Here is a 26,508-nt window from a genome sequence, read left to right on the forward strand (position 1 = left end):
ATGCCTAAGACAGCTGGCTTGCGTTAAACAGCAAATACATTGTAGAACTTACTGAAAATCTGAAAGTAAACAATTTTAAGGCAACACCAAAATAAATATTGCAATATTTCAGGTTACGACCTGATGAGTAAGAAAACTCTTAGGGGGCATGCACACCCTACAGACACCAAGATAAGCACAGCCAAAAAATGGGAGATATTGTAAGCATGTGAAAACGGAAGCAGCTGTAAACACAATGGTAGGGTCAGGCCATCTCAAGTCACATAGGACCATAGGCCTATCTGTTAGGATTTTCTTCTGTGAGACAATTCAGTAACAGCTGAAGTGCACTTAGCACAATTATTCTCAATATATGAAAGCGTAGGTTCGTATTCATGTCAAAACAAAGGTTAAGTTTTATGAAAACTTCTTCAGAAGTAAATTCAAAGCATCTTAAAATAATATATTATTTCATACCTACCATGAACATATGGAAAGAACAACCTATTAAAAATATCAAATACATGGCAAACTAGGTAATAATGCAAACTTCTTACCGAAACTCGACCAACTAAACAGCCTATGGTCTCGAAACACGACTGAGCTATATTCACTTGTTGACCAGCTAGAGTCGGAGGTCTAACCATGAGCGTAATCAACCGATCGAGTATAATTGGGCTATACTGGACTAATGGCTCTGTGCGGCAATTATTGAGTTCGCTCATCCTGAAGAAAAATGAAATTAAAATATTTATCATATCTCATAATGCAATCAAAATGCATCAAAACAAAAATAAACATATGTAGCTTACATAAATTACATAATGAAACACTTACGCCTTCTTCAATTCGCCTTCCATATTTGCTTCTCCTATCCGTGCTGGAATGTTGCCCTCCTCAACCATTTTGTAGAGATGAAAGAATCGATCAATGTGCCTGTCCTGCAACGATGAACACAACAGTATTAATCACTTCAACTCCATATCAAGGTACAGTCAGTATACTATATTCCAAAAATCAGAACCAAGTAAAGGAAGTACTATGACATACCTGGGCATGAACCGAAGAGACTGCATCAACACTGACATTGAACAAACCCTTATGGTTGTCAACCCACTTTGTTCCAGGTAACTGAATGTCTGCAGTGATGTAAGAATAATTACTTGGAGGTCGCTCCATCATAACTGGAAGACTGTGCTCACCTGTCTGCAGACATCCATCCCGGTAAACTGGAAGCCACTGAAATAAAATTTCAGTTTATTATTATTATTCCCTAAAGACAGCAGCACTCTTTCCTGGATAAAAACATGGCCATAGACTCAAAATATTAATATAAATATAATTTAATACATGAGTGAAAATGTAATTTCTTTATTACAACCACCAAAACTACCCACTTTTATTCATTTTTCTCTCCTAACAATTCCTAACTCTCCATTTGGCAGAATTTTTCCGTGTCTATCATGTGCAATTCTTATCTTTGCTATTAAGCGTAGGTGGTTTGGTTGTTTGCCCACTTGAAAATTAAAGGGAGCAGAAGGTTGCACTTCTCTGTGTTACAATGCTTTGTGTCAACGTTGCTGCTTCTTGCTCATTACTTATTGCTAAATTCTATGTAGGTTAGGTTAGAAGGGTGGCATAAAAATAGCAAATTCAAATACCCAAGAACAGCCTAGTAGTCAACAGTATTATTATTATAATTATAATTATTACTATTCCCTTGTGAAACAAGCCAAAATCTCACACTACACTGAGACTCCCATAGGATAGAATGTACATCCATGCTCATAAGAGACAAAACATGATTCTTTTTGTATCTTCAAAAGTCTCAGACTATGTAACAGCGGCCAATTACATAGTATTAAATTTTTTTTTTATTCCCAATGTCACACATGTCAAAAATCTTCTGAATTCACAGCTAACACTATTTTCCTTATGGGTATATGAATATGATTTCTTTTATGTATTGGTGCAATTTGTAATCCATGCAGCATGAATTAATTTTTTTTTCACACTGCTTAGCTCAAAAGCATGGTGTGATAAGGTTAGCAGTCTTGTCAATGCCTGTGCACTTAACTTGCTACTCAAAGTGGTCTTCATAACTACTACTACAATAAAATAACAGTGGACCTAATAAGCTTAATGGTCATAAGATTTTCAAAATAGGAATATTAACCCTTAAACGCCGACTGGACGTATTTTACGTCGAGATAAATTGTCTGTCGGGTGCCGACTGGACGTATTTTACGTCGACATACGAAAGTTTTTTTTAAAATTAGCGGAAAAATACTTATAGGCCTACCAGCCTAAAACTTTTGAATCACGCGCCTTGGGGAATGCTGGGAGTTCACGGATCAAGGCCTTGTTTTGTTTTGAAGCGTGACCCAGGTGCGCATGCGCGATATCCCTTCTTCTCGCTCCAGCCAGCATCAGTAGCGCACCATCCGAGAGCGATCTTTCGTGAAAAGCGTGTTTTTCTGGACTTGTGCGAGACTTTGAGCATTTGTATTGCTACAGGACATTCCTAGATATGTCTCAACGACGTGTGAACCGTGAAAGGCGCGTTTTACCCGTCAGAAGGGATCGTGTAAGGCGAGTTTTGGACCTGGATGCTGGCGAGGGGCCAAGCACCCAGCATGACCCGGCGCCTCAAGGCTGTTCTGTGCGGCTACGTGTGGCTTAAAGTGTTTCGGGAACACATCGTATGCCTTTGGTTACCCCTAGGAAGCATGTGGGCGTCCTTAGGGGCATTCGTAGGCATTTGGGAGGCCTCCAACCAAGGGACATAGACGAATATCTTTCGGAGCTTGATCGGGAACATGTCGCAAGTCCTCATTTTGATGGCGGATGGTCATGGATGAATATTTGCCCCCAATGTCCGTTCGAGGCTCACATCCCGAAAGTGAGCTCGAATTCAGTGGGTTCAGTGCATACGAGGGGGAATCTGAGGAGGAGGGGGAGGGTGGGGATACGGGCTCAAGTTTTATCGCAGAGGACGATACAGAAAGTGAGGGCCTACGCACGGGCACGTAGAAGGTCGGCTCGTCGCGCCAGCCAAGGTGAAGGTCGGTCGTCGGAGAGTGACGAGGGGTGGACGGAGGACCCCACCCCTCCTAACATGCACCCCTTCACGGCAACCCCTGGGATGACCGTACCATTACCCCTGACTGTTTTGGGGTTCATCCAGCTTTTCCTGACGCGGGAATTGCTGGAATACCTGGTACACAAGACGGTGGACTACGCTCGGCTACTGCCGGTATGAGCTGAAGACGACCTTGTCGTATTACTGGCGGGGTTGCAACCTCATTGACATGGCACATTTTTTGGGGCTCCACATTTATTTTGGTATGACACCTGCTGTCGACGTCAGGCAATATTGGAGGAGAAATTATTTTTTATGTATGCCGAATGTGCCTGGCGTTATGTCCCGTGATAATTTCCTGGCGATGGACAGGTACTTCAACGCCTTCAACCGAAGGGCCATACCCCGGAATAACAGTGATCGCCTCGTTTTAGTGCGTACAGTGTTGGATTATATCCGTGAGCGGTGTAGTAATCTCGTGATTCCTGGAAAGAACCTGTCTTTGGATGAGGGGATGATGCCTTACAAAGGACGTCTTAGTATAAAAGTGTATAACCCCAAGAAGCCAAAGAAATATGGTGTGAAATTCTTTCTCATTACCGAGGCCAACACTGGATACGTTGTGGACTTTTCAGTGTATACCGGGGTCTTCTCCACGCTGCGTGACACTGTATTCAACCTTGTGGGACGTTTCCGTAACCAGGGATATCACCTGTTTATGGATAATTATTATAACTCGGTATCCCTGGCCCAGGAACTGTATGAAGCAGGTGTTCACGTCAGTGGTACCCTTCGGTTGGTGCGTGGGGCCCGAATGTCCTCAAGAGGTTCGCTAGTCATCCGCAACACCTGGCAAGAGGAGAGACAGAGTGGCGGCGGAAGGGCGCTGTCTTGTCATCTGTTGGAAGGGTGTTCCGACTCGTCCCCATGATTACGACGAGTCATGAACCCATCCAAGAAGAGATCGTACAGCGGAAGAAGACACGTCGACAGGGCCGAGTTGTGTTTGAGGAGTTTCGTACCGAGCGGCCTACTGTCATTGGGCACTACAACAGGCACATGGGAGGAGTTGATCTCTTTGATCAGCTCATCCAGTACTATCCCTTCGCCAGGAGAACCAGAAGGTGGACACAGAAGCTCCTCAAATACATCCTTCAGTTGGCCCTCCAAAATGCCTACATACTGTACTGTGGGTACCGCGGTGACAATCTTCCGAGGTTGACCCACATACAGTTCCTAGAGGTAGCCGGGAATGCCCTCATCAACTTCGATCCCAATGAGTGGCCTTCCATAACTGACCCCCTGCCCCGAGCTGCAGATCTGCCCCTAGAGGAAAGGGCAGATAGGAGGGCCAACTGCTGCCGCCGCCCCTGCTGACGATGCCCCTGCTGCCGCCGCCCCTGCTGACGACGCCCCTGCTGCCGCCGCCCCTGCTGCCGCCGCCCCTGCTGACGACGCCCCTCTTGCTGCCGGCCCCGCCATCACCGCTTCTCGTCAGGTAGTGGACCCTGCGTGTCGGCTGCAGCCAGGGAAACACATACTGGAGGCCTTAGAAGGGCGAAGGCAGAAACGGTGCCGGGTGTGCCATATGAATGGCAGAAGGAGAGACACCCGGTTCTTCTGTCGTCTCTGCAAAGTTGCTCTTTGCAGGATAGGGGAGTGTGACCGAAAGTACCACACAAAAGTCATGTATTGGAGCGCGCCTCCTAAACTGACAGCGGAGGGCGCACGGGGCCGCCGGGTCCATCAGCAGTAAGGGCGCGCGTCTCCCTCCTCCACCTGTACCTCGTCATGTCGAGTGGAAAAAAATGCAAGACTCTTCAATGGAGGAGGGAGAAAACAAGAATAGAACAAAGAGTCAGGATTACGAGTGAGTATTCTGCATTTATTTTATATTTAGTTTTATATTTATTACAATCTTTTATATATCTGAATGTGTGCATGATAAAATAATAATAAGACATTTCATTGTATGCGAAAAGAGAAGTGTCACCTGCATTCCTTTTATTTATGTATTGGTACCAGAATCGAAGAATGTAATATATATATTTTACGTATAAAAAAAAATTATATATATATATATATATATATATATATATATATATATATATATATATATATATATATATATATATATATATATATATATATATATATATATATATATATATATATATATATATATATATATATATATATATATATATATATTATAAATATTTTTTTGGGGGGTAAGCAAATTACTTACAGTCTAGTAATATTCAATCATTTACCTTCACTTTAAAACAAATTGCAAGTCTCTAGAACAATATCTCGATTTATGGTGAATATTTGAAAAAAATATTTTTATTCCCTCCGCACGCCGATTCTCGGCCGAAAATATCCGAAACGCGTAGGTCACATTCTCCTAATATTTGTGCCTTTTCATATTACGCTTATTTTATAGTTTTATAATGGAAATGTGCGCAAAAAAAACATGCACAATATAACAAAAAAAATATTGGAAGGTAGTAGCATTTATCATTTTTGAAATATTTGCATATAAAGTACGATAAGTACGAAAAAAACTACGATCGGTCAACTTTGACTCAACCGAAAAGGTAAAAAAACGCATTTATAACATAAAAATCTTACAGTCTAGTAATATTCAATCATTTATCTTCAATTTAAAACATATTGCAAGTCTCTAGAACAATATCTCGATTTATGGTGAATATTTGAAAAAAATATTTTTATTCCGTCCGCGCGCCGATTCTCGGCCGAAAATCTCGGAAACGTGTAGGTCACATTCTCCTAATATTTGAGCCTTTTCATATTACGCTTTTTTAGAGTTTTATATATGAAAATGTGCGCAAAAACATGCACAATATAACAAAAAATATTGGAAGGTTGTAGCATTTCTCATTTTTGAAATATTTGCATATAAAGTACGATAAGTACGAAAAAAACTACGATCAGTCAACTTTGACTCAACCGAAAAGGTCAAAAAACGCATTTATAACATAAAAATCTTACAGTCTAGTAATATTCAATCATTTATCTTCATTTTAAAATAAATTGCAAGTCTCTAGAACAGTATCTCGATTTATGGTGAATTTTTGAAAAAAATATTTTTTTCCCCTCCGCGCGCCGATTCTCGGCCGAAAATCTCGGAAACGTGTAGGTCACATTCTCCTAATATTTGAGCCTTTTCATATTACGCTTTTTTTAAAGGTTTATATATGGAAATGTGTGCAAAACCATGCACAATATAACAAAAAATTTTGGAAGGTTGTAGCATTTCTCATTTTTGAAATATTTGCATATAAAGTACGATAAGTACGAAAAAAACTACGATCGGTCAACTTTGACTCAACCGAAAAGGCCAAAAAACGCTTTTATAACATAAAAATCTTACAGTCTAGTAATATTCAATCATTTATCTTCATTTTAAAACATATTGCAAGTCTCTAGAACAATATCTCGATTTATGGTGAATTTTTGAAAAAAATATTTTTTTTCCCCTCCGCGCGCCGATTCTCGGCCGAAAATCTCTTAAACGCGTAGGTCACATTCTCCTAATATTTGAGCCTTTTCATATTACGCTTTTTTTAAAGGTTTATATATGGAAATGTGCGCAAAAACATGCACAATATAACAAAAAATATTGGAAGGTTGTAGCATTTCTCATTTTTGAAATATTTGCAGATAAAGTACGATAAGTACGAAAAAAAACTACGATCGGTCAACTTTGACTCAACCGAAAAGGTCAAAAACGCATTTATAACATAAAAATCTTACAGTCTAGTAATATTCAATCATTTATCTTCATTTTAAAACATATTGCAAGTCTCTAGAACAATATCTCGATTTATGGTGAATATTTGAAAAAAATATTTTTATTCCGTCCGCGTGCCGATTCTCGGCCGAAAATCTCGGAAACGCGTAGGTCACATTCTCCTAATATTTGTGCCTTTTCATATTACGCTTTTTTTAGAGGTTTATATATGGAAATGTGCGCAAAAACGTGCACAATATAACAAAAATATTGGAAGGTTGTAGCATTTATCATTTTTGAAATATTTGCATATAAAGTACGATAAGTACGAAAAAAACTACGATCGGTCAACTTTGACTCAACCGAAATGGTAAAAAAACGCATTTGTAACATAAAAATCTTACAGTCTAGTAATATTCAATCATTTATCTTCAATTTAAAACATATTGCAAGTCTCTAGAACAATATCTCGATTTATGGTGAATATTTGAAAAAATATTTTTATTCCGTCCGCGCGCCGATTCTCGCCGAAAATCTCGGAAACGCGTAGGTCACATTCTCCTATATTGAGCTTTTTCATATTACGCTTTTTTTAGAGTTTTATATATGAAAATGTGCGCAAAAACATGCACAATATAACAAAAATTATTGGAAGGTTGTAGCATTTCTCCTTTTTTTTATATTTGCATATAAAAAAAAATTTAAACAAAAATTCGACATTCGGTCAACTTTAACTCGTTCGAAATGGTCGAAAACTGCATTTGTAAGCTAAAACTCTTACAGTATAGTAATATTCAATCATTTTCCTTCATTTTGAAACAAATTGCAAGTCTCTATAACAATATTTCGATTTATGGTGAATTTTTTAAAAAATTATTTTTTTACATCTGCGCGCTACGAATTCATGCATCATTTTGTGATAATATTTTCTCTGTGTTGCTTTTATCGTTTTACAATGTGTTATATATCAAAATGATCGCAATTTAGTGCACATTACAACGGAAAAAAGTAACTTGTTACCTCTAACCGTTTGGCGCACAGCGCGATTTGAATACAATTATATATGAAATTTCATTTTTGCGCTATCATATATCGCATTATTTATATATGATAATGATAATTTTTTTCATTTCTTTCTGATGGTTGCATACTAAAATTCAAGCAATGACAAAAAAAGGAGCCAAAAATGAACTCTTAATCTTGAAAACTAAGCGCGCTGTGATTTTTTGAAAAAAATATTTTTTCCGCTTACGCGCTCACTCTCAAACCCCTCCGGCACACGGGAGTCATTTTTTTATTTACCGCTTCGGCGTTTAAGGGTTAATTACATAAATTTTACTTCGAAGTTTGAAGTTTTAGGGTATGTTCAAACTGTTTGTACCGTGTTGTGAAATTATTTAGAGGCATAATAAAAATAATCTAACATTTCTTAAATGTAATATTGTTTACTATAGGATTTACTTTAAGAGATTACCCATTATTTGAAGAATAAAAGACAAAATAAAAGACAATGATTCTTTGACAGTGACCCAGACTGAGAGGCTGTCATAGAAGTCAAATGCCTGGTCAACTTGACAGGACACCATCTTGTCTGCCATTGTGGAGGGTGAGAGGGACAAGGAGAACGAGCCTCCGATTTAGATACCGCCTGATGTACTAGCCAGTTGGTATCTGTTCGCCCCGGTCCACTGCATCTTCTAAATGAGTTCTTGAAATTAAAAGCTGCGACTCAACGAGATCTCTGTTTCAGAGCGCTGACAAGGACTCCAAATCTACTAACCCCACCACCTTCGACAAGGCTGTGTCCCTCCTAGCCAAGAGAAGGTTGGCCCACAAAGTTGCACTAAGGTGGCCTTGATACGAAATGGCCTTAGCCCCAGACTGCATGTCTGACAAAGGAGGAAGAACTGACTGAACCTCCCTCAGCTCGATCTGACGCTATCCTGGCTACCATGGACCACACGTCCAACCGAGATCACCGTCTGGAAGATGGTACAAGCAGTAGCCTCCATAGCAAAAGCCTCTTGTGAAGAAAATGATGGACCTTCAGAGCTAAATTGATCCAGGGTCAAACAGCCTTAAGACAGATCACGTCTGAATTAAGGTGTCTGGACATCAGCTGAACCACACTGGTGGAATAATATTTACCATGCCACATGGACGTGCGATGACATGAGTACGATCTGGAGACAAGGAACGACGTCGAAGTGAACTTCCAGAAGGAGACTGATGCCTAAGGTCCTGGTCTTTGGAAGGCAAACGAGGAACATGTCCGCAGATCAGAGTCACCTCATGTTCTCGATTGCCAACCACAACACATTAGCAGAGAGAAGAATCTTTGATAGGTGCAGGAGACACTGTCTTAGCAGGCACCTTCGACCTCTTAATCGGAGCCTTATCATCTTTACGACGGACTGGAACAGCTTGAGATGTAAGGCTAACACTTCCACACCCACATACATGTACATACGTGTAAGGGAGAGACACAACCATGTAGAGAAGTCGGCAAAGCACTCCTCTAACTCACAGAAGACGACGTCACAAAGTCCATAATTCTCCAACATTTAACTTGAGGGCGAGAAGATGAAGAAGCAGAAGGAGATGAATGAGAGAGCTCACTCCCTCTACGACATCTCTAGCTAGAAGGAGGAGAAGAATCACTCCTTCTACGACTCTTCTTGCCAGAGAGCAGAATACCTTTCCTGAAAAAGAGAGTCCAGCCTCTTGACCATAGCTTAAAAAAACATCTCCAATGGCTTAGAGAGAGGTTGTGATGACTTCATAGGCGAAAAACAATGGGAGGTAGCGATGCCACCGTAGCTGACGTCAAAGGCTTAGAGGATGCTGGGAGTGACATCATGAAATCTTATAGGAGAGCCAAAGTAGTGTAGGCTTGGAGGTGGGGTTGGGGAGGGGAGACTGCTGAGGGGGCCAACAGAGGTATGAGCAGCCAAGAAATGTGAGAGTAGGCCATCGAAAGAGGGGGCACCCCGTAAGCCTAGAGATGCCCAAACAGCTGCCATCTGTTTGATTTGGAATCCGATATAAAGGAAGCAGAAAGCATTGCCTCCTCCCTCTAGGGAAGGACATTACATCTCACAGGAGATGGGGCTACATTAAACATAATCTTATCCTGTGCAACTCCCGATACGTCCAACAACGAATCAATGGAAGAAAAGGAAGGAGACACCCGTACACCCAATGCAGAGGGAATGCATCTGGCAGAAGATGCTGAAATGTCCAAATGAGGAGGCGAAAAACCCTCTCAAGAAAGACAAGTAGATACTCTATGATGATCCCTCTTCTTGTAGAATGCCCTCCACTGTGACACAGGCCAGGAACGACATTCCAGGAAAGGATTAGTAATGGTACAAAAATTAGATCGGCACCTACTGCAAGGAGTATGGGATCTGTAATGGTAGCAGCCAAAAGCCTGGAGCACGGAAGTCCCTGAATGCCCGGGCACATGCGTTGACGAGGCATAGAAGAATTGGAGGACTTCATGACAATCAACAAGGCACACACACACAAACACATAGAAACAAATAAATCACGGGTAAACAAAGCAACCGGTTTGGGAAGGAGAGCGCAAGTGACTACTCTCCAAGGCGGTCAAGAAAAGACTGGTGTGTCACGGGGTTCTATGCCTGGTTGGTGACCAGTTTCCACCTCGTATACACATGAGTTGCTAAATGCCACAGATTCCTTGCTTTACAATATTTGATTGTTTTTAATCAGTCTCCAGCTGACACAAGATTATCCTATTGTTATGACCGAAGGTTTGTTCTGTGTATGAACAATGATATACTTTGCATTGTATTTTTTATATTCTAGGGAAAATTTGACTAGATCACATGTTTTCAGAGGAAAAAATAAATTCGATAAAAGAAATCTAATGAATACTGTACCTTCACCTGTGTTACTGAGTTTCCACAATGGATACTTTGACAGAACATAAATGATTGAACTTACAGTGTATCCAACTGGTGTTTCAATGGTTTTCTCTTCATTCTTCTTCTGACAAGATATGTGATAAAATGTGAACAACAGATGATGCTGGTCCCCTAGCACTGGTGGAAGCTTGATTTTAAATTCATCATAGAAGTCTGGAGATTTATTGTGATAAGTGACAGCAGTGTAAGCTTCAGTGGCAAATTCTGGGCAGCTTGACTTCCCAAATATTACACACATGGCAGCATGCTCTTCTTCTCCAGCCATAAACTGAACCTTGACTGCTATGTTTCGTGCTGATCCTAAGAGAAAGGTACAAATGATGATAATGATGATCATAAGAATCATTACCAATACTATTAATTCATTTTAAGAAGGCCACAGATAAATACTTAATCTCATTTAGTTTAAAAACATTAAAGTTCCTTCTACATATTGTATATACTAATCACACACACTGAAAACGAAATTCTCACATAATCGCTATAAATGGTTTGTTACTAAAACCTGACATCTATTGCAAACTAAAGTACAGGCAGTCCCTGGTTATCAGTGGTTCCGGTTAATGGCGATCCGGTTTTATGGCGCTTGTCTAGTGCCATAAAATGTGCAATTTATGGCACCACAAAAGGCCAAGTTTCGATTATTGGTGCCATAAGGTGCTGATAATAGAGTTATGGCGCCAATGTATACCTATCAGAGGCACCACTAACTGGTTATCTGCGCCATAAGCCCCATAAATTGCCGAGTTTTGGTTAATGGTGGTTTTCGTTTATCAGCAACCCTCCGAGAACCGGGGACTGCCTATATGGACATTCCCTTATGTTTAACAGTGTTGACCTATATTGTCTGAACATAAGGTTTGGTTCACATAAACTATTCACAAAATGTGGGGTCAAACACATGATAAATTTACTGAAGATAAAATTACCTCAATAGAATTATCTTTTTTGAGAATCCCATAGTCCAACAGTGGTTTGAACTGTTTTAATTTGTTGTTATCATACTCTATTTCATAAAATGTGTCATTTGTTTCATACACAGGGTTTGACGGATGTTAATCACTGACAGCAATGAGTATATTGAGCGGCCCCTAGATTTGCAATGCAAGACTTATGTACGTACATTCAGAGATACACAAGACTTTGGAGAAATGGTACAAATAGTTCATAAGCTATTACAAAGGAAGATAATATACCAAAAACTAAATCCTAAGGGCTATCTAAAAACTAAGGGCTTCCTAGTACTAATTTGTTTTAATTATCTCAAGAGAGGTTGAAATAACGAGTTCAAATGGACTGTAATGTGCAGCAGTCCAAGATTTTCATAAAAAATTAACAGAACTCTTTTTATTTGTCGTTTACAGGCCTTTAATTATTTTTATTATATAGTGATTTTCAAATGCATGTATGATACATTACATCCTATCTAAGTACATATTCTATATCTTAAAATCATAAACTTAATATCACTTTGCTACACGTGTGAATCATGACCCCAATGTTTAGTGTGTTTTTGTGGTGGTAATAAAACACTTTTACTTCTGTTACTCAATTACACAGTAATGTCACTTTACACCCTATCATAGTAATTAACCCTTAAACGCCGAAGGGGTATAATAGAAATCGTCTCCCATATGCCGAGGGGGTCTCGGAGTGAGCGCCGAAGCAGAAAAAATATTTTTTTCAAAAAATCACAGCGTGCTTAGTTTTCAAGATTAAGAGTTCATTTTTGGCTCCTTTTTTTGTCATTGCCTGAAGTTTAGTATGCAATCATCATAAATAAAAAAAATATCATTATCATATATAAATAATGTGATATATGATAGCACGAAAACAAAATTTCATATATAATTGTATTCAAATCGCACTGTGAGCAAAACGGTTAAAGCTAACGAGTTAATTTTTTTCGTTGTATTGTATACTAAATTGCAATCATTTTGGTATATAACACATTGTAAAACGATCAAAGCAACACAGAGAAAATATTATCACAAAATGATGCATGAATTTGTAACACTTGGATGTAACATTTTTTTTTTTTTTAATTCACCATAAATCTAAATATTGTTCTAGAGACTTTCAATTTGTTTCAAAATGAAGATAAATTATTGAATATTACTATACTGTAAGAGTTTTAGCTTACAATTGCAGTTTTCGACCATTTCGGATGAGTTAAAGTTGACCGAATGTCGAATTTTTTTATATATTTTTTTTATATGCAAATATTTCAAAAATGAGAAAAGCTACAACCTTTAATTATTTTTTGTTGTATTCTACATAAAATTGCGCACATTTTCATATATAAAACTCTATGAAACGCCTAATATGAAATGGAGCAAATATTCCGAGAATGCGAAGTACGCATTTCGGAGATTTGCGGCGGAGAATCCGCGCGCGGAGGGAAGGAAAGTTTTTTTTAAATTCACCATAAATCTAAATATTGTGCTAGAGACATCAAATTTGTTTCAAAATGAAGATAAATGACTGAATATTACAAGACTGTAAGAATTTTAGCTTACAGTTGCGTTTTTCTACCATTTCAGTAGAGTCAAACTTGACCAAACGTGGTTTTTTCTATTTATCGTCATTTATATGCAAATATTTCGAAAATGAGAAAAGCTACAACCTTCAATTATTTTTAGTTGTATTCTACATGAAATTGTGCACATTATCATATATAAAACTTTATGTAACAGCTAATTTAAAATGGTGTAAACATTACAACAATCGCACGTATGATTTTTTCGGAAGAGTTACTGCGCAGACATAAGGAAAATGTTTTTTTTTTCATAAATTCACCATAAATCGAAATATTGTGCAAGAGACTTCCAATTTGTTGCATAATGAAGGTAAATGATTTAATATTACTAGAATATAAGAGTTTTAGCTTACAATTGCATTTTTCGACCATTTCGGTAGAGTCAACGTTGACCGAAGGTTGAAATTTTGGCACTTATCGTTATTTACATGAAAATATTTCAAAACTGATAAAAGCTACAACCATGGGTTGTTTTTAGTTGTATTGTGCATGAAATTGTGCACATTTCCATATATGAAACTTTATGTAACGGCTAATTTAAAATGGTGCAAACATTACAACAATCGCATGTATGATTTTTTCGGAAGAGTTACTGCGCGGGCTTAAGGAAAAAGTTTTTTTCATAAATTCACCATAAATAGAAATATTGTGCTAGAGACTTCCAATTTGTTGCAAAATGAAGGTAAATGATTGAATATTACTAAAATATAAGAGTTTTAGCTTACAATTGCATTTTTCGACCATTTTGGTAGAGTCAAAGTTGACTGAAGGTTGAAATTTTGGCACATCGTTATTTATATGAAAATATTTCAAAACTGATAAAAGCTACAATCATGAGTATTTTTTTTTTGTATTCTACATGAAAATGCACAAATTTTCATATGTAATACTCCATGTAACGGCTAATTTAAAATGGTGCAAAAAATTATGTCAAAGTGACGAAATAATTTCCGAGATGTGTCACTGATAATTTTTAGTGCAATAAGAAAGAAATTAGCGCTTGCGTGCCTGCGTAACGATTGTAAACAAAACAACACCTTGATCCGTGAACTCCCAGCATCCCCCAAGGCGCATGATTCAAAAGTTTTCGGCTGGTAGGCCTAAAAGTATTTTTCAGCAAATTTTTTTAAAAACTTTTCTATGTCGACGTAAATTACGTCCAGTCGGCACCCAAAAGACAATTTATCTTGACGTAAAATACGTCCAATAGGCGTTTAAGGGTTAATATTGCAGTAAAACTATATTTAGTAACTCACTTTGATGCGTGCAAATCAGTAGTTCAATTTCTTGAACATCGATATTTATTCCATTACATAGCAATGGAGTTCAGGAATTTTGACTCACTGAAGCCTCATTATGGTTCTTACACAAAAACTGCAGTATTAAATATCTAATATGATTTGGTATTTTTTGATTGACATGTACAGTTTTTAATGCTCTGTTTGTATTTTGTTGTCTTCATGGTGGGACTCTGTCCTGTAGGTAATTTAAATTTTTATAATAAAATTTATTATTTGGATTCAAACAAACGAAGATCTCTTGGCTGACCCAAAAGATAGTCTAGTTCACTTGTTCTCCACAAGGTGTGTTCGAATGTTTTAGCGCTAGTAGCCAATTCTCTTCACAGCCCATTAAGTGCGGAGAGGTTGGGTGGAATCTACTTTAACAGTAGCTAAGTATCCCAATGATAAATTTTAATGAAAATTTATATTATTTGGGATGAATCTTACCTACTATAAAAGTAAGTTAGTTGATTCCCATATTGAGAAAAAGGTTGGTGGGTAGTGCAGCTAAAGAAATTCTGCTCAGCCAAGAGAGCTAGGGGATTCTTGTATGAAACCCAAAACATTGTTACTTGCTCTGGAATCGCTTTTGGATAATACTGCTGCCAGAAGGTGGACTCCATTCAGAGTGCAAGGCTCTCCTGTGTGTAGAGCCAAGAGCAGCCTTGCAGAGAAAATCATTTGTCTTCAGCCAGAATGAACAAAAGTGGTGTGGTGGGACCTATTCTTTGGTTTGAATACCCAGGATCAAAATAGAGCCTAAAAGATTGCTCTTTCTTTCATTTCAGGAAGACTTTACCCACTATTACCCTGGGGTCTTTACAAATTTTTAATGCAATTTTTACACCTTTAAGATAATGAGCAGCAAAAACCTAATAGCACATCCACTGTGCAGTATCAATTACTTTCTCAAGAGACAAATTCTTCAAAACACTAAAAGACAAGCAAACTCTCTTACAATATGAATACTTACCTTCAATAAAGGTAAGAGATCTGGATTAAATGCTTAACAAAAATAAGACATCGCATTCTTAGATAAAGGAGTGTTAGGTTTTCTAACACCACAAAATAAATGGTTACCTCTACCCCTAAATAAATCTTAATTGCTCTAACAGGCCAGAGCACTTAACTCCACCAGAGAAACATCAACAGTCAGAAGGTGACTCTCCAATAGCAGAAGACAGAGGAATAGCCAAGAAAAGGGATTTTGACGAAGGAAAAATCTATTTCTGGGTGATTGGCTCGTGTCGCCCTATGAAACCCCCCCTTTTTATAGTTTGTTTTCCCCCCTTGCAGGACAAGATGTATTTAACTGTTTTAATTAAGGATGTCCGCTAGGGGCGCTGCTGTCCGTGGCGTCCTCTAGTAGTAGTAGTAGAGGCTGCATCGCCCGTTGGTATCAGCTCTCTCTTGGGGGGATTCTGATAGGAAGTTCTAATTGGTGTTTGGCTCGTGGTAGTGTTCCACACTCGCCCCTTTATCATACCGACACTTCTTTTTAAGAGTGAGCGAGTCAGTTTTACTGACATTTTCTTAATTTTGTTTTTCTCTGGTAATTTTAGGCTAATTTTACCTAGAAAGAATGATATTAAGGATACTTTCATAGGGCGACACGAGCCAATCACCCAGAAATAGATTTTTCCTTCGTCAAAATCCCTTTTCTGGGCTCAGCTCGTGTCGGCCTATGAAAGAGTACCAGAGAAACAGACAAGATGGAAAAGGAACAATGAAAAACAATTTAAAATGATGGATATAATATAAGTAAATCAATTACAGCATACAAATTAAGCACTTAAACTAACTTATTTTAACAGTAAAATAATAAAATGTTAGTAATCTTAAAGTACTTAAATGGTAATTAAAGTAAATTACAGAGATGCATGTAAAATAAGGAAAAATTGGGATTTACTTAACAAAAATACAAAATTATAAAATATATACACCCATGTGTCCTACCCTAGCATAAAAATAAGGGTAGGTACACTGAAATCCATCATCAATACAAATATTCCAAAATATATACAAACACATTGTGACTGAAGTTCATCATAAACATAAAATGGTGAATATATACAAACATATTGTGTCCTACCCTAGCATAAAAATAAGGGTAGGTACACTGAAGTACATTATCAGTACAAATGTGGATGTCCCTAGCAAAAAAATAAGGGACAATCCACTATATGATACACGGCTAAGGCTATGATGTTTGAGTAGCCTGACGATAGGGTGAGGCATGTTGGTTGATGTAGGTAGAAAGGAGACCTGGATCTATACTACAACTACTAAACAGTATCAGGGGAAACTATGTTTCCCGCTGCTACTGCTGAAAACTTTAAAGATTCCAAGGACTTTAAATAATGCCGTTTAAAGACTGTCGGGGATTTCCATCCAGTATACTTTCTAAGATCCTCAAAGTTCATATGTTGGAAATAATTAATTGAGGTGGCTACTCCCCTGATATCATGTGCTTTTGGGAATGACTCAGGGTTGGCTTGTTTAATGAAGTAAAGGATTTGCTGTCTAATGCTTTAACTGATAAAGTACCACCTTTTTCTCTCATGAAGAGAGCACCTGAGGATCTAGAAGAAGTACGAGATAGAAAGGCTCTAAGAGTTGATACTGGGCAGAGAGAAGGATCCTGTGGAAGTGGGATAACCTTCCAAGGGGCCCACCTTGCAAGAGGATCTTCATTTTTGGCTAAAAAGCTACGATCCGGAGCAAGTAGAACTTCTCCTGATGGGAGGAATTCCACATGACCCGCATCTCTGGATAGAGCCGACAGTTCTGAAATTCTAGCTCCTGAGGCTAGGCTTAATAAGAATAATGTCTTCCTCAGGAGCATTATGAATGTACAAGATGAGTTGTCAGTATCTGAAGCTAGTTTGAGGACGTCATTTAAGAACCATGAAACTGTAGTAGGCCTCTGGGAAGGTCTAAAGTCTAGCACAGGCTTTAGGGATAGATGTGAAATAAGATTCAGTCAAATCTATCTGAAAACCTACTTGAAAGATTTTCTTCAAAGCCGATTTATGAGTGGTAATCGTGCTAGCTGCTAAACCTTTTTCAAATAAGGATCTGAAAAAGGATATAGCCAAATTAACTGTCATGGTTGTAGTGTTCGATTCTCTCAAGAAAGATGCTAATTTTTTAACAGCTGAGTCATATTGTCTAATGGTTGACTCTCTCTTATCTGATTCTAGGAAGAGAATATTCTGTGGATCAATGTCAGCATCTTTATTAGCCGCAAACTTCATGAAGTCCATAAAGTTAGGGTCTGGAGAGTTCCTGAGGAAGCGAACACAGTCCTCATTTGTACTGATTGTGATAGTTTGGGATTGGGGATCCGTTGAGGTCGGAGACCCAATTCCAAGAGAAGAGGATACCAGTTGCTCTTGGGCCAGTCCGGTGCAATCAGAGCTACTATCCCTTTGAAAGACCTTAGTTTGTTTAGGACTTTCAAGAGAAGATTCACTGGAGGAAAAACATAAATTCTCCTCCACTGATTCCAATCTAACGACAGGGCGTCCGTGGCATAAGCCAGAGGGTCCAGGTTGGGGGCCACATAGCAAGGGAGCTTGTGGTTCGCTTGTGAGGCGAAGAGATCCACTTGGAGACCTGGGACTCTCCGGCTTACCCACTGGAATGACCCGACGTCCAGAGACCACTCTGATTCCAGAGGAACTGACCGGGACAGAGCGTACTGCTATCACATTTCTTACTCCTGCCAGGTGAGTGGCAGACAGATGCCATTTGTGTTTGTTTGCTAATGCAAAGATGGCTATCATGACATGGTTCACATGTTTGGATTTGGACCCTCCTCTGTTGATGCAATGAACTACCACTGCACTGTCCAAAACTAGCCTTAGATGAGACTTCTTCGGGGAAGCAGTCTCTTCAGAGTAAGAAATACTGCCATTGCTTCCAACACGTTTATGTGGAGCTGGCGAAATTGAACTGACCAAGTCCCCTGAACCTGTTTGAACTGAGAGTATCCCCCCCCACCCGGACAGGGATGCATCCGTGTGAATGGTTAGCACTGGAGGGGATATTGAAGGGGTACTTTCTTGGCTAAGTTCTTTACTTTTGACCAAGGCCGTAGTTGGTTGCGAAGGATCTGTGGAATTACTGACAACTTGTCTCGATATTTGGAGTTTGCTTTTGACCGCCAAATTCGATTTATATCTTTCAGCCTTGCTTTCAGAAGGATATCTGTTACCGAAGCAAACTGAAGAGACCCTAGGATTCTCTCCTGTTTCTTCTTGACGTTTGTTTGCATTTGAGGAATTGCCTGACAGATTTTGCTATTTCCTTCCGTTTGGCCACTGGAATTGATAGATTGTGGAAGACAAATCCCATTGGATTCCCAGCCACTGAAAACGAGATTCCGGAGTAAGTCTGGATTTCGTTTTGTTTATCTGGAACCCCAGATGTTCCAGAAAGTGAACTACCTTTTTGGTAGCTTCGAGACATTCCTCAACTGTTGGTGCCCAGATCAACCAATCGTCGAGGTATGCCGCTACCATGATTCCCTGAGCTCTCAATTGTTGTACAACCACTTCTGCTATCTTTGTGAATACCCTGGGGGCTACATTCAGACCGAAGGGCATCACTTTGAATGAGAATGTCTGATTTCCTAGCCTGAATCCTAGGAATGGGCGGAAGTGCCTGGCTATAGGGATATGATAGTATGCGTCTGTAAGATCGATGGAGCATGTGACGGCTCCACGCGGAAGTAAGGTCCTTACTTGCGAGAGGGTAAGCATCTTGAACTTGTCGCAGCGAATGAAAGAGTTTAGCTTTGACAAGTCTAAGATTACCCTTCTTTTTGTTGAGCCTTTCTTTGGCACGCTGAATAAGCGCCCTTGAAATTTTAGATGTTTGACTCTCGCAATAGCTCCTTTCTGAAGGAGTTCTTCCGCGTAATCTATCAATTCCTTTGACGGTACCTGATGAAATGATTTGATTGGAGGAGGATCTTTGATCCAACTCCAGCCTAATCCTTTGGACACTATGCTCTGTGCCCAATTGCTGAACCCCCACCTGTGGCGGAAGAGGAACAGCCTCCCTCCTACCTGGGGAGCCTCAATGCTGATGGGCGGGTTGGCCACCACGCCCTCCTCTGAACTGTCTACTCCTTGTGCCCCTTCCTGCGCCACGCTGACGAAAGTAACCTCTCGCCCTACCTCTCGGTTGAGAGTAGCCTTGAGCCTCATAAGCAGGGTTGAAGGCCGGCGAGATAGCGTAGGAAGTGGATGGTTGAGATTGCTGGGCACCAGGAGGAAAGGTTGGTTCTGCTTAGAGGTGGAAGGTTGTCCCTGTTGGGTAACTGGGACTGCCTGCACAAATTGCTGCTGTTGCTGGAGTTTTTTATATGGCTGGAACCTCTTACCAGCCTTCTTTGGTTTCTTGCCAGCAGTGGGAACGGATTCCTGTTTCCTCTTTGAGGAAATACCCCACCTAGCTCTAAGGCTCTGGTTGAGTCTAGCAGCTTCGTGGTGGACCTCGTTCACTGCGGACTCTGGGAAGAGATCCGCTCCCCACATGCTTGCAGCCAAGAGTCTATTAGGCTCATGCCTGATTGTGCACTCTTGTAGGACATGCTTCCGGCAGTTCCTCCTAGCCTGGAAGAAGTCAAAAGCGTCCGTTAGAACCGTCTGAAACTGAGATTTCGCCAGAATCTTGAACAGCGGTTCCGTAGCGTAGGAAAGGGCAGCCATTTCTGTGATGATGAGGGAATTGAGGGACCTGCCAAACCTAGTTCGCGCATCGAACTCTGCCTGGATTAGGGAATCCAGCAGCCTAAGTAATTTCTCACCGAACTGGTCCATGGCGCAGTCCGGCTTGAGTTTACCCAGCGTGAATGTAGCTGGCAAGTTTTCCCACAATTCTCCGAAGGCGGGGAAGAGCGGAGAAGTAGACTCCGCCTCCCTCAACTGTGGAATGGGCTCATCCTTGAGGACTGCCTGAAGGGACTTCTCCACTAATTTCGTGGCGCGAACGGAAGAGAAACCTCCTCGTTCCGTCGCGAAAATAGTGAAGGGGGACTCTTGTAGGCCTGGAGTTTAGTGTTAGTACACTCCCAGTCCTCAAGGCAGTGAACCCATTCCCGCTGGCGTGATCTCTACTATAAAGAACTGACTCCTTAGAGATTTTGTCTTCTCTCGTCAGAGCCGTTGGCGTCAGCCTAGCATACCCGATGAAAGGCTGCGTCAGACCCGGAGGGTAGAACTCGAAGTCCTCAATCCTTCGAGTTCCACACTCCGAGATAGAAATCATTCCGTCCTTGAATGGAGCGTAGGCAGCTACTCTCCATGGGTTCTCCATAGAGAAAGCTGGCAAGGAGTCATAAGGTGGAAGTTGAAGAATCCCCGTGCTAGATGCTGGGGAGACTGGGGGAGGAGCCTGAGCTAGCCCAGCTACTCGGTCCTCATTCTCTCTCATTCTATTAGAGAGATCCTGGATTGACTGTCCAGATTGAGACAGACTGTTTGATAATTGCGCAAACATCTGCTCGAACCGCGTTCCCAGTGCGGAGATTTGGGAGCCTACCTAGCACGCCCACCTGTTCCATCACCCCTGCTGAGAAAAGTAAGAGGGATCGAAGGTGCTGGTGCTTGCTACCCCTGCCGGCATAGCCGGAGTGGAAGCAGTGGAGGCGGGAGAAGGCAGTGACTCGGTGGGAGCGCGAGCCTTCTCCTTCGAAGCCTTGGCTTCTGGAGCTCTTCGATTGGGAAGAGCCTGGCTTTGCCTTCACCAGCATCGGCATAGGAAGTCGACGACTTCCTAGCCGAAGAAGACGAAGACGACTTCCTAGAAGTCGACTTAGATAAGGTCTTCGGTTCTCTCTTTCCTTCTCCTTAGGAGGTACAGAGAGAGCGGGAGGGCGAATAGGGATCTCGGATCCCGCAAAGCCTTGGAAAGAAGCGGAAGAAGAGGGGACAGGAGAAGATCCAGGAGCGCCCAAGGAAAGACCTTGGGCGCCCGACATACCTACCTCAACCAACAAATCCTCCCCACCTACCGCCATGGGCTCAAGGTTAAGGTCCAGGGCAGCGACGTCCGGGACCGACTCCTGGGAGGCTACGACCCCAAAACGATTTGCTGGAGGTCTTGCTGGATGGAGGCTATCAGTGGGGCAGCGGACAAGGGGTCGACGTAACCCGTCGACTTGCCCGCGGGGAACCATCTGGACGGCCAGCTTCCTGTCCAAATGTAGGGCTGGCCCTTGGCGGCGTTCTTCCAAAGCCGCCCACCCACCGCTTTCAGGGTGGCGAGGGCGACTTCCCTCACACCGCTAGCCTGAAAGAAAGGTGAGATTAGCTGCCAATTGTGGAACGGGGTTAACAAACTTACGACTAGAAGTTGTTAGTAAAAACCATAAGTAAGCCTATAATGGACTTACCCCATCTCCCAGCTGACCGACCAGGTCGTAGCATATGGCGCAGGCTTCAGGGTGCCAGACAATCGTCTCGTTGAACGACGTGGCACAAGGGGCGTGAGACCTGCACTCATCATGTCCACAGGGGTCGTAAAGCGTCGCGTTACAGGCTGGGACCTGGCAGTTGGTAGCCTGTAAGTGAAAAAGTACATGAGTACCAAGTAAACACTTACAGCCTAACATATGCTCCGCTGGTGCCGGAGCGATAAAGTTAGATAAAACCAGAGCCCCGCCAAAATACGTGTGGTAACTAGGTTGGTATATAGGCTATGGCTCCGCCGATGGCGGAAGCACAAGAATCAACCAACTAGGAGTAGTGGTAATGGAAACCACGACAGAAAATGGCGGGGATGGTTGATAAAATAATAATAATAACACACATTCATTGTAAAATATTGTATAATTAGGGTATATATCCTTAAAATAACGAAAATAAAACAACTTCTCTCCGCCCGTCTACTAGAAGAGTGCGTAGGTAAGGGGTAAGCTCCCTTCTGGTAGCGGGGGAGAGATATATAAGGATATAGTAGGCAAGCAACCGACCACTCGTAGTACCCACCCTGCCCGCTAGCGGAGCCAGTAACCTATAACCAAAGGTGCCCCGGCTGCGACGGAAGGCTCCTTTCGTATCGTAAGGGAGGTGGCTGAGCAACTGGGGAGGGGGGGAGGAAGGTCTCGGCGAAACACGGCGGGAGCGAGAAAAGGGAAAAGGGAGGGATGGCCTACTCCTCCCCGCCTCACAACTACCCGCATGGAGACCCGGTACCTCATAGTGGTCGCCCTATACCCCCCCCCCCGCTGGGAGGACCCCTGGTCACCTCCGAAAGTGTGAGAGAAGGCGATGAGGTTGTCATAACAACCAAGGGGTCCCCCAGCTCCTCCCTATATCAGAGAGGGAGGGAAGGGCAGGGTAAGGTGCTATGGAACACGTGACCGCAAGTGGCCTAGGCCGCGACGCAACACCGTGGAAGGGCCACGTGAACCAAGCTGTACCAACACATGGAACAAGCACCTAGGCTAGCCTAACACCCTAAATAAATAAATAAATATACATCGAAAGGTGGAAGAGACACTTTTAGTAAAAGAGAAAAGAAGCCCAGGAGGAGGCAGACTGTTCCAAGAAACAGGAGCCTACTCGGAGCCAGCGATAGCCGATTGTAGGAGCAAGAGCCGGGATGCTGGGCCGGAAAATAATAATAGCCCTAAATACCAAGCTAAGAGAATGGTAGGAGGGCTGAACTAGCTAAAACTCGATGTAAAACAATGAATGTGATAAAGTAAGCCCATAAGTATAAGAAGTCCCAGTATGGAGGACCGGGAATTCTTACGAGGCGGCATGGCCGCCACGAGACAACCGGGGAACCGTATATGACCTATTAAGAGGAAAATACTGGTACCCGGAAGATAAAACTAAGGAAAAATGTTACTTATGAGTTACTTAACTTAGCCGTGGCAATTGCAGAGCGTTCCATCGTAGATAGTACGGATAAATCCAATAAAAAAGCACGAGCACAAGAAAATGGCGACTTGTCGCTGGCGCTAAAAATTAAGGATGTCCGCTAGGGGCGCTGCTGTCCGTGGTCCTCTAGTAGTCGTAGTAGAGGCTGCATCGCTCGTTGGTATCAGCTCTCTCTTGGGGGATTCTGATAGGAAGTTCTAATTGGTGTTTGTTTGCTCGTGGTAGTGTTCCACACTCGCCCTTTATCATACCGACACTTCTTTTAAGAGTGAGCGAGTCAGTTTTACTGACATTTTCTTAATTTTGTTTTTCTCTGGTAATTTTAGGCTAATTTTACCTAGAAAGAATGATATTAAGGATACTTTCATAGGCCGACACGAGCTGAGCCCAGAAATATTGAGAATGAGACATAGAAACAGATGAAATAGGGTCAACAATTGATTAAAGCAACATAACCGAGATAGAACACCTCGCTTCAGACATATCATAATTAATACATAATAACAATGTATATAGTACCTGCATTCTTACTATTGTTGGTTCTAGCAACCTCATCAGTAGCATTCGATGATGGCGAAGTCTAAATACTATGTGAAGATTTACGCTTACCAGAGCAATCTTTTGGCTAATGTACTAAACGGGATGAAACCGTGAAAAAGAAGAGGTAGGAGTCGGAGGGCACAGAACCCCATCACCTTGAGAACTGACCCAGTTCCCTGGCAGCACAAGTCAGTCCTAGGCTTGGACTACATACAGGGGAAGCACCAACACCATACCTCTACAAGGGGAATGCGAAAATGATCATACACTATGGATGGACTCAGAATGGTTCCCTATCATAAATTCAGTCACACCTTTAACAGTCTAAAATAAGGCTTACATACATCCTGTTCTAGCTTCTCCATATGCTTTTCCTGAACCGAAAGGGGAGCAGAAGACGGACTAAAGAGAAAATCCAGTACTAGCTATACATGTATTTCTGGGCTCAGTTCGTGTCGCTGCGCGAAATATCCTTTAATCCATTATTTCTAAGGTAAATGTACTAACACATACCAGAGAATAAATAAAATAAAGAAAAGGTCAGTACTACTGACTCGCTCACCCTCCAAGAGGGTGTCGGTATGAACACTATGGAGAGTGAGACCACTACCACGAACCACTTGCCAATAGAAATCTCCCACTACAAAACCCCCACTAGAGGGGAGCCGACCCACAGAGTGGGCAGCAACTACTACTACTCCATCCCATGCTGCCGACTGCTGCGCCTCTGGTGGTCATCCTTTTCAGTTAGCGCACCGCGTATACACGTGCCCTTTTTTGCTCTGTGTTTTTTGTGCCCCTTTCTTGGATTTATTAGTCATGGAGCGTACAGCCATCGCAGCAGCTAAGTTAAGTAATCAGTTGTTATTGCTATTTGGTTTTTTCCGCCCTTGAGTCAGTATTTGCCGTTTTTTAGGTATAAATACGGCTCTAGGTCGGAAGCATGGGCAGCATAGTTCTGCCTCGTGGCGGGTTCGTTCTTGGTCTTCCATACCAGAACCTTCCTTATTTTTCATTACGCTCTATTATTAGTTATCTATTTTATGTTAGGGGTCCAGCCTACTGGTTTATGTCATGCATGCATGTCTTCTTCACCTTGCGTAGGCATCTTCCATCCAGACCCTAGCCACAGCTCTTAGTACTGGCCCCGGCTAGCTTTGAGTGGTAGACTTTCTTTCGAGTTAGTCGTACACTCCTGGATTTTTTCTCCTACTGATTTATTTTCTTTCTTTACGTTAAGTGATTTTGATTATTTATTTTTTAGGTTAGCCTACGGCGTCTGGCATTTCACGTAGCCTAGGTTATGTATTGGTATCCACCACTATTGCTTCCGCTCTTCAGTTCGGTTGCTTCTCTATAGCATCTCTCTGATTAGTTGGTTGCTTTATCCTAGGCTGTATTGTGTCATTGTATTACATGTTACCGCTCCGTGGGCACTACGTGATCACGGAGCAGCCAGGCGCCTGTCCAGTCACCTTTCCCTCCTCCCGCTCTTCCATAGGGCCGGGGGGGAGGGTTGGTCTGTCCACGCTCGCTCCATAACCGTGCCTGCCTCCCTCTCTCCCTAGGCGGAGGGAGTAGGGGGGGCTGGACAGACCCAGACTGGACTCGACCGCTCTCTGGTTCACGGCACGCTCGGATGACTAAGGGGGGGGGGACTGGCCTTCCCCCCTCCGTCGTTACTCCGTCGCTCCGTTGCTAGCTCGAGTCTGTTTCGCCCTCTCGCCCTTTCCCAGCTTACTGGTGCTCTTTAATCTACCGGAGCTCCGGCATCCACGAGGAAAGATGCTAGTTCACCCTGACGGGCGGACTGCAGGCGTACAGTTGGTCTTTACTAACCACCCCGTCGCGCTGATATCGCGACACGAACTCCGCCGCGCACCGGACTTATTCCGGTACGCTCTATGGCTTTAGGTTAAGTATTAGTATTTAAACTATAGTAAGTTTAATTTAAGCTACCTTAAGCCAATCCCTCCGTTGCCTGCTCACACCGGATCTCTCCGGAGTTCTAGCCTATTCAGGCGGTAAGGGAGGGGTTATGCCCAAAATTTTTTCGCGCTCCGGCATGCAGCGGAGTTCTTTTAGCCTCTAGCCTGTAAGTGATATCTTTTAGGATGCTCATGTATCTTTTCACTTACAGACACCAACTGTGAGCATCCGGGATGCAATGCCATGCTCCAGGGACCCCTGGGGCATGAAGTCTGCCGATCCATGCTCCATGCGCGACTCCGCACGGGAACCTTTAAGTCTGGTTTTCACGAGACCTGCACTATTTGCGTACGATCTGGTGAGCCAGCTCTTAGACGGGGTAAGTCTTCCCAACTCCGTTCGCTAATCCCTACAAGGTTATAGTCCTTAAGTTTAATTTTAATCTCTTATTTTAAACTTAAGCTTGTTTTATATGGGATCTCGCATCCTCTATAATTTTAGTTTAAACCTATTACTTAAGTTTTAATTTTAAGTTTAAACTTAAAG

General features: G+C 41.9%; 1 protein-coding gene across 1 annotated transcript in view; it reads right to left on the reverse strand.

The window, feature by feature from the left end:
* Window positions 1-26,508, reverse strand: part of LOC135219591 (dedicator of cytokinesis protein 7-like) — a 492,066-nt gene that overhangs the window by 350,908 nt on the left and 114,650 nt on the right. The window contains 4 exon segments of the mRNA XM_064256479.1: window positions 537-705; window positions 817-920; window positions 1,030-1,218; window positions 10,791-11,071. Of these exon segments, the coding sequence (XP_064112549.1) occupies window positions 537-705; window positions 817-920; window positions 1,030-1,218; window positions 10,791-11,071 (743 nt within the window).

This window comes from Macrobrachium nipponense, chromosome 1 (genome assembly GCF_015104395.2).
Source record: "Macrobrachium nipponense isolate FS-2020 chromosome 1, ASM1510439v2, whole genome shotgun sequence".
NCBI lineage: Eukaryota > Metazoa > Arthropoda > Malacostraca > Decapoda > Palaemonidae > Macrobrachium > Macrobrachium nipponense.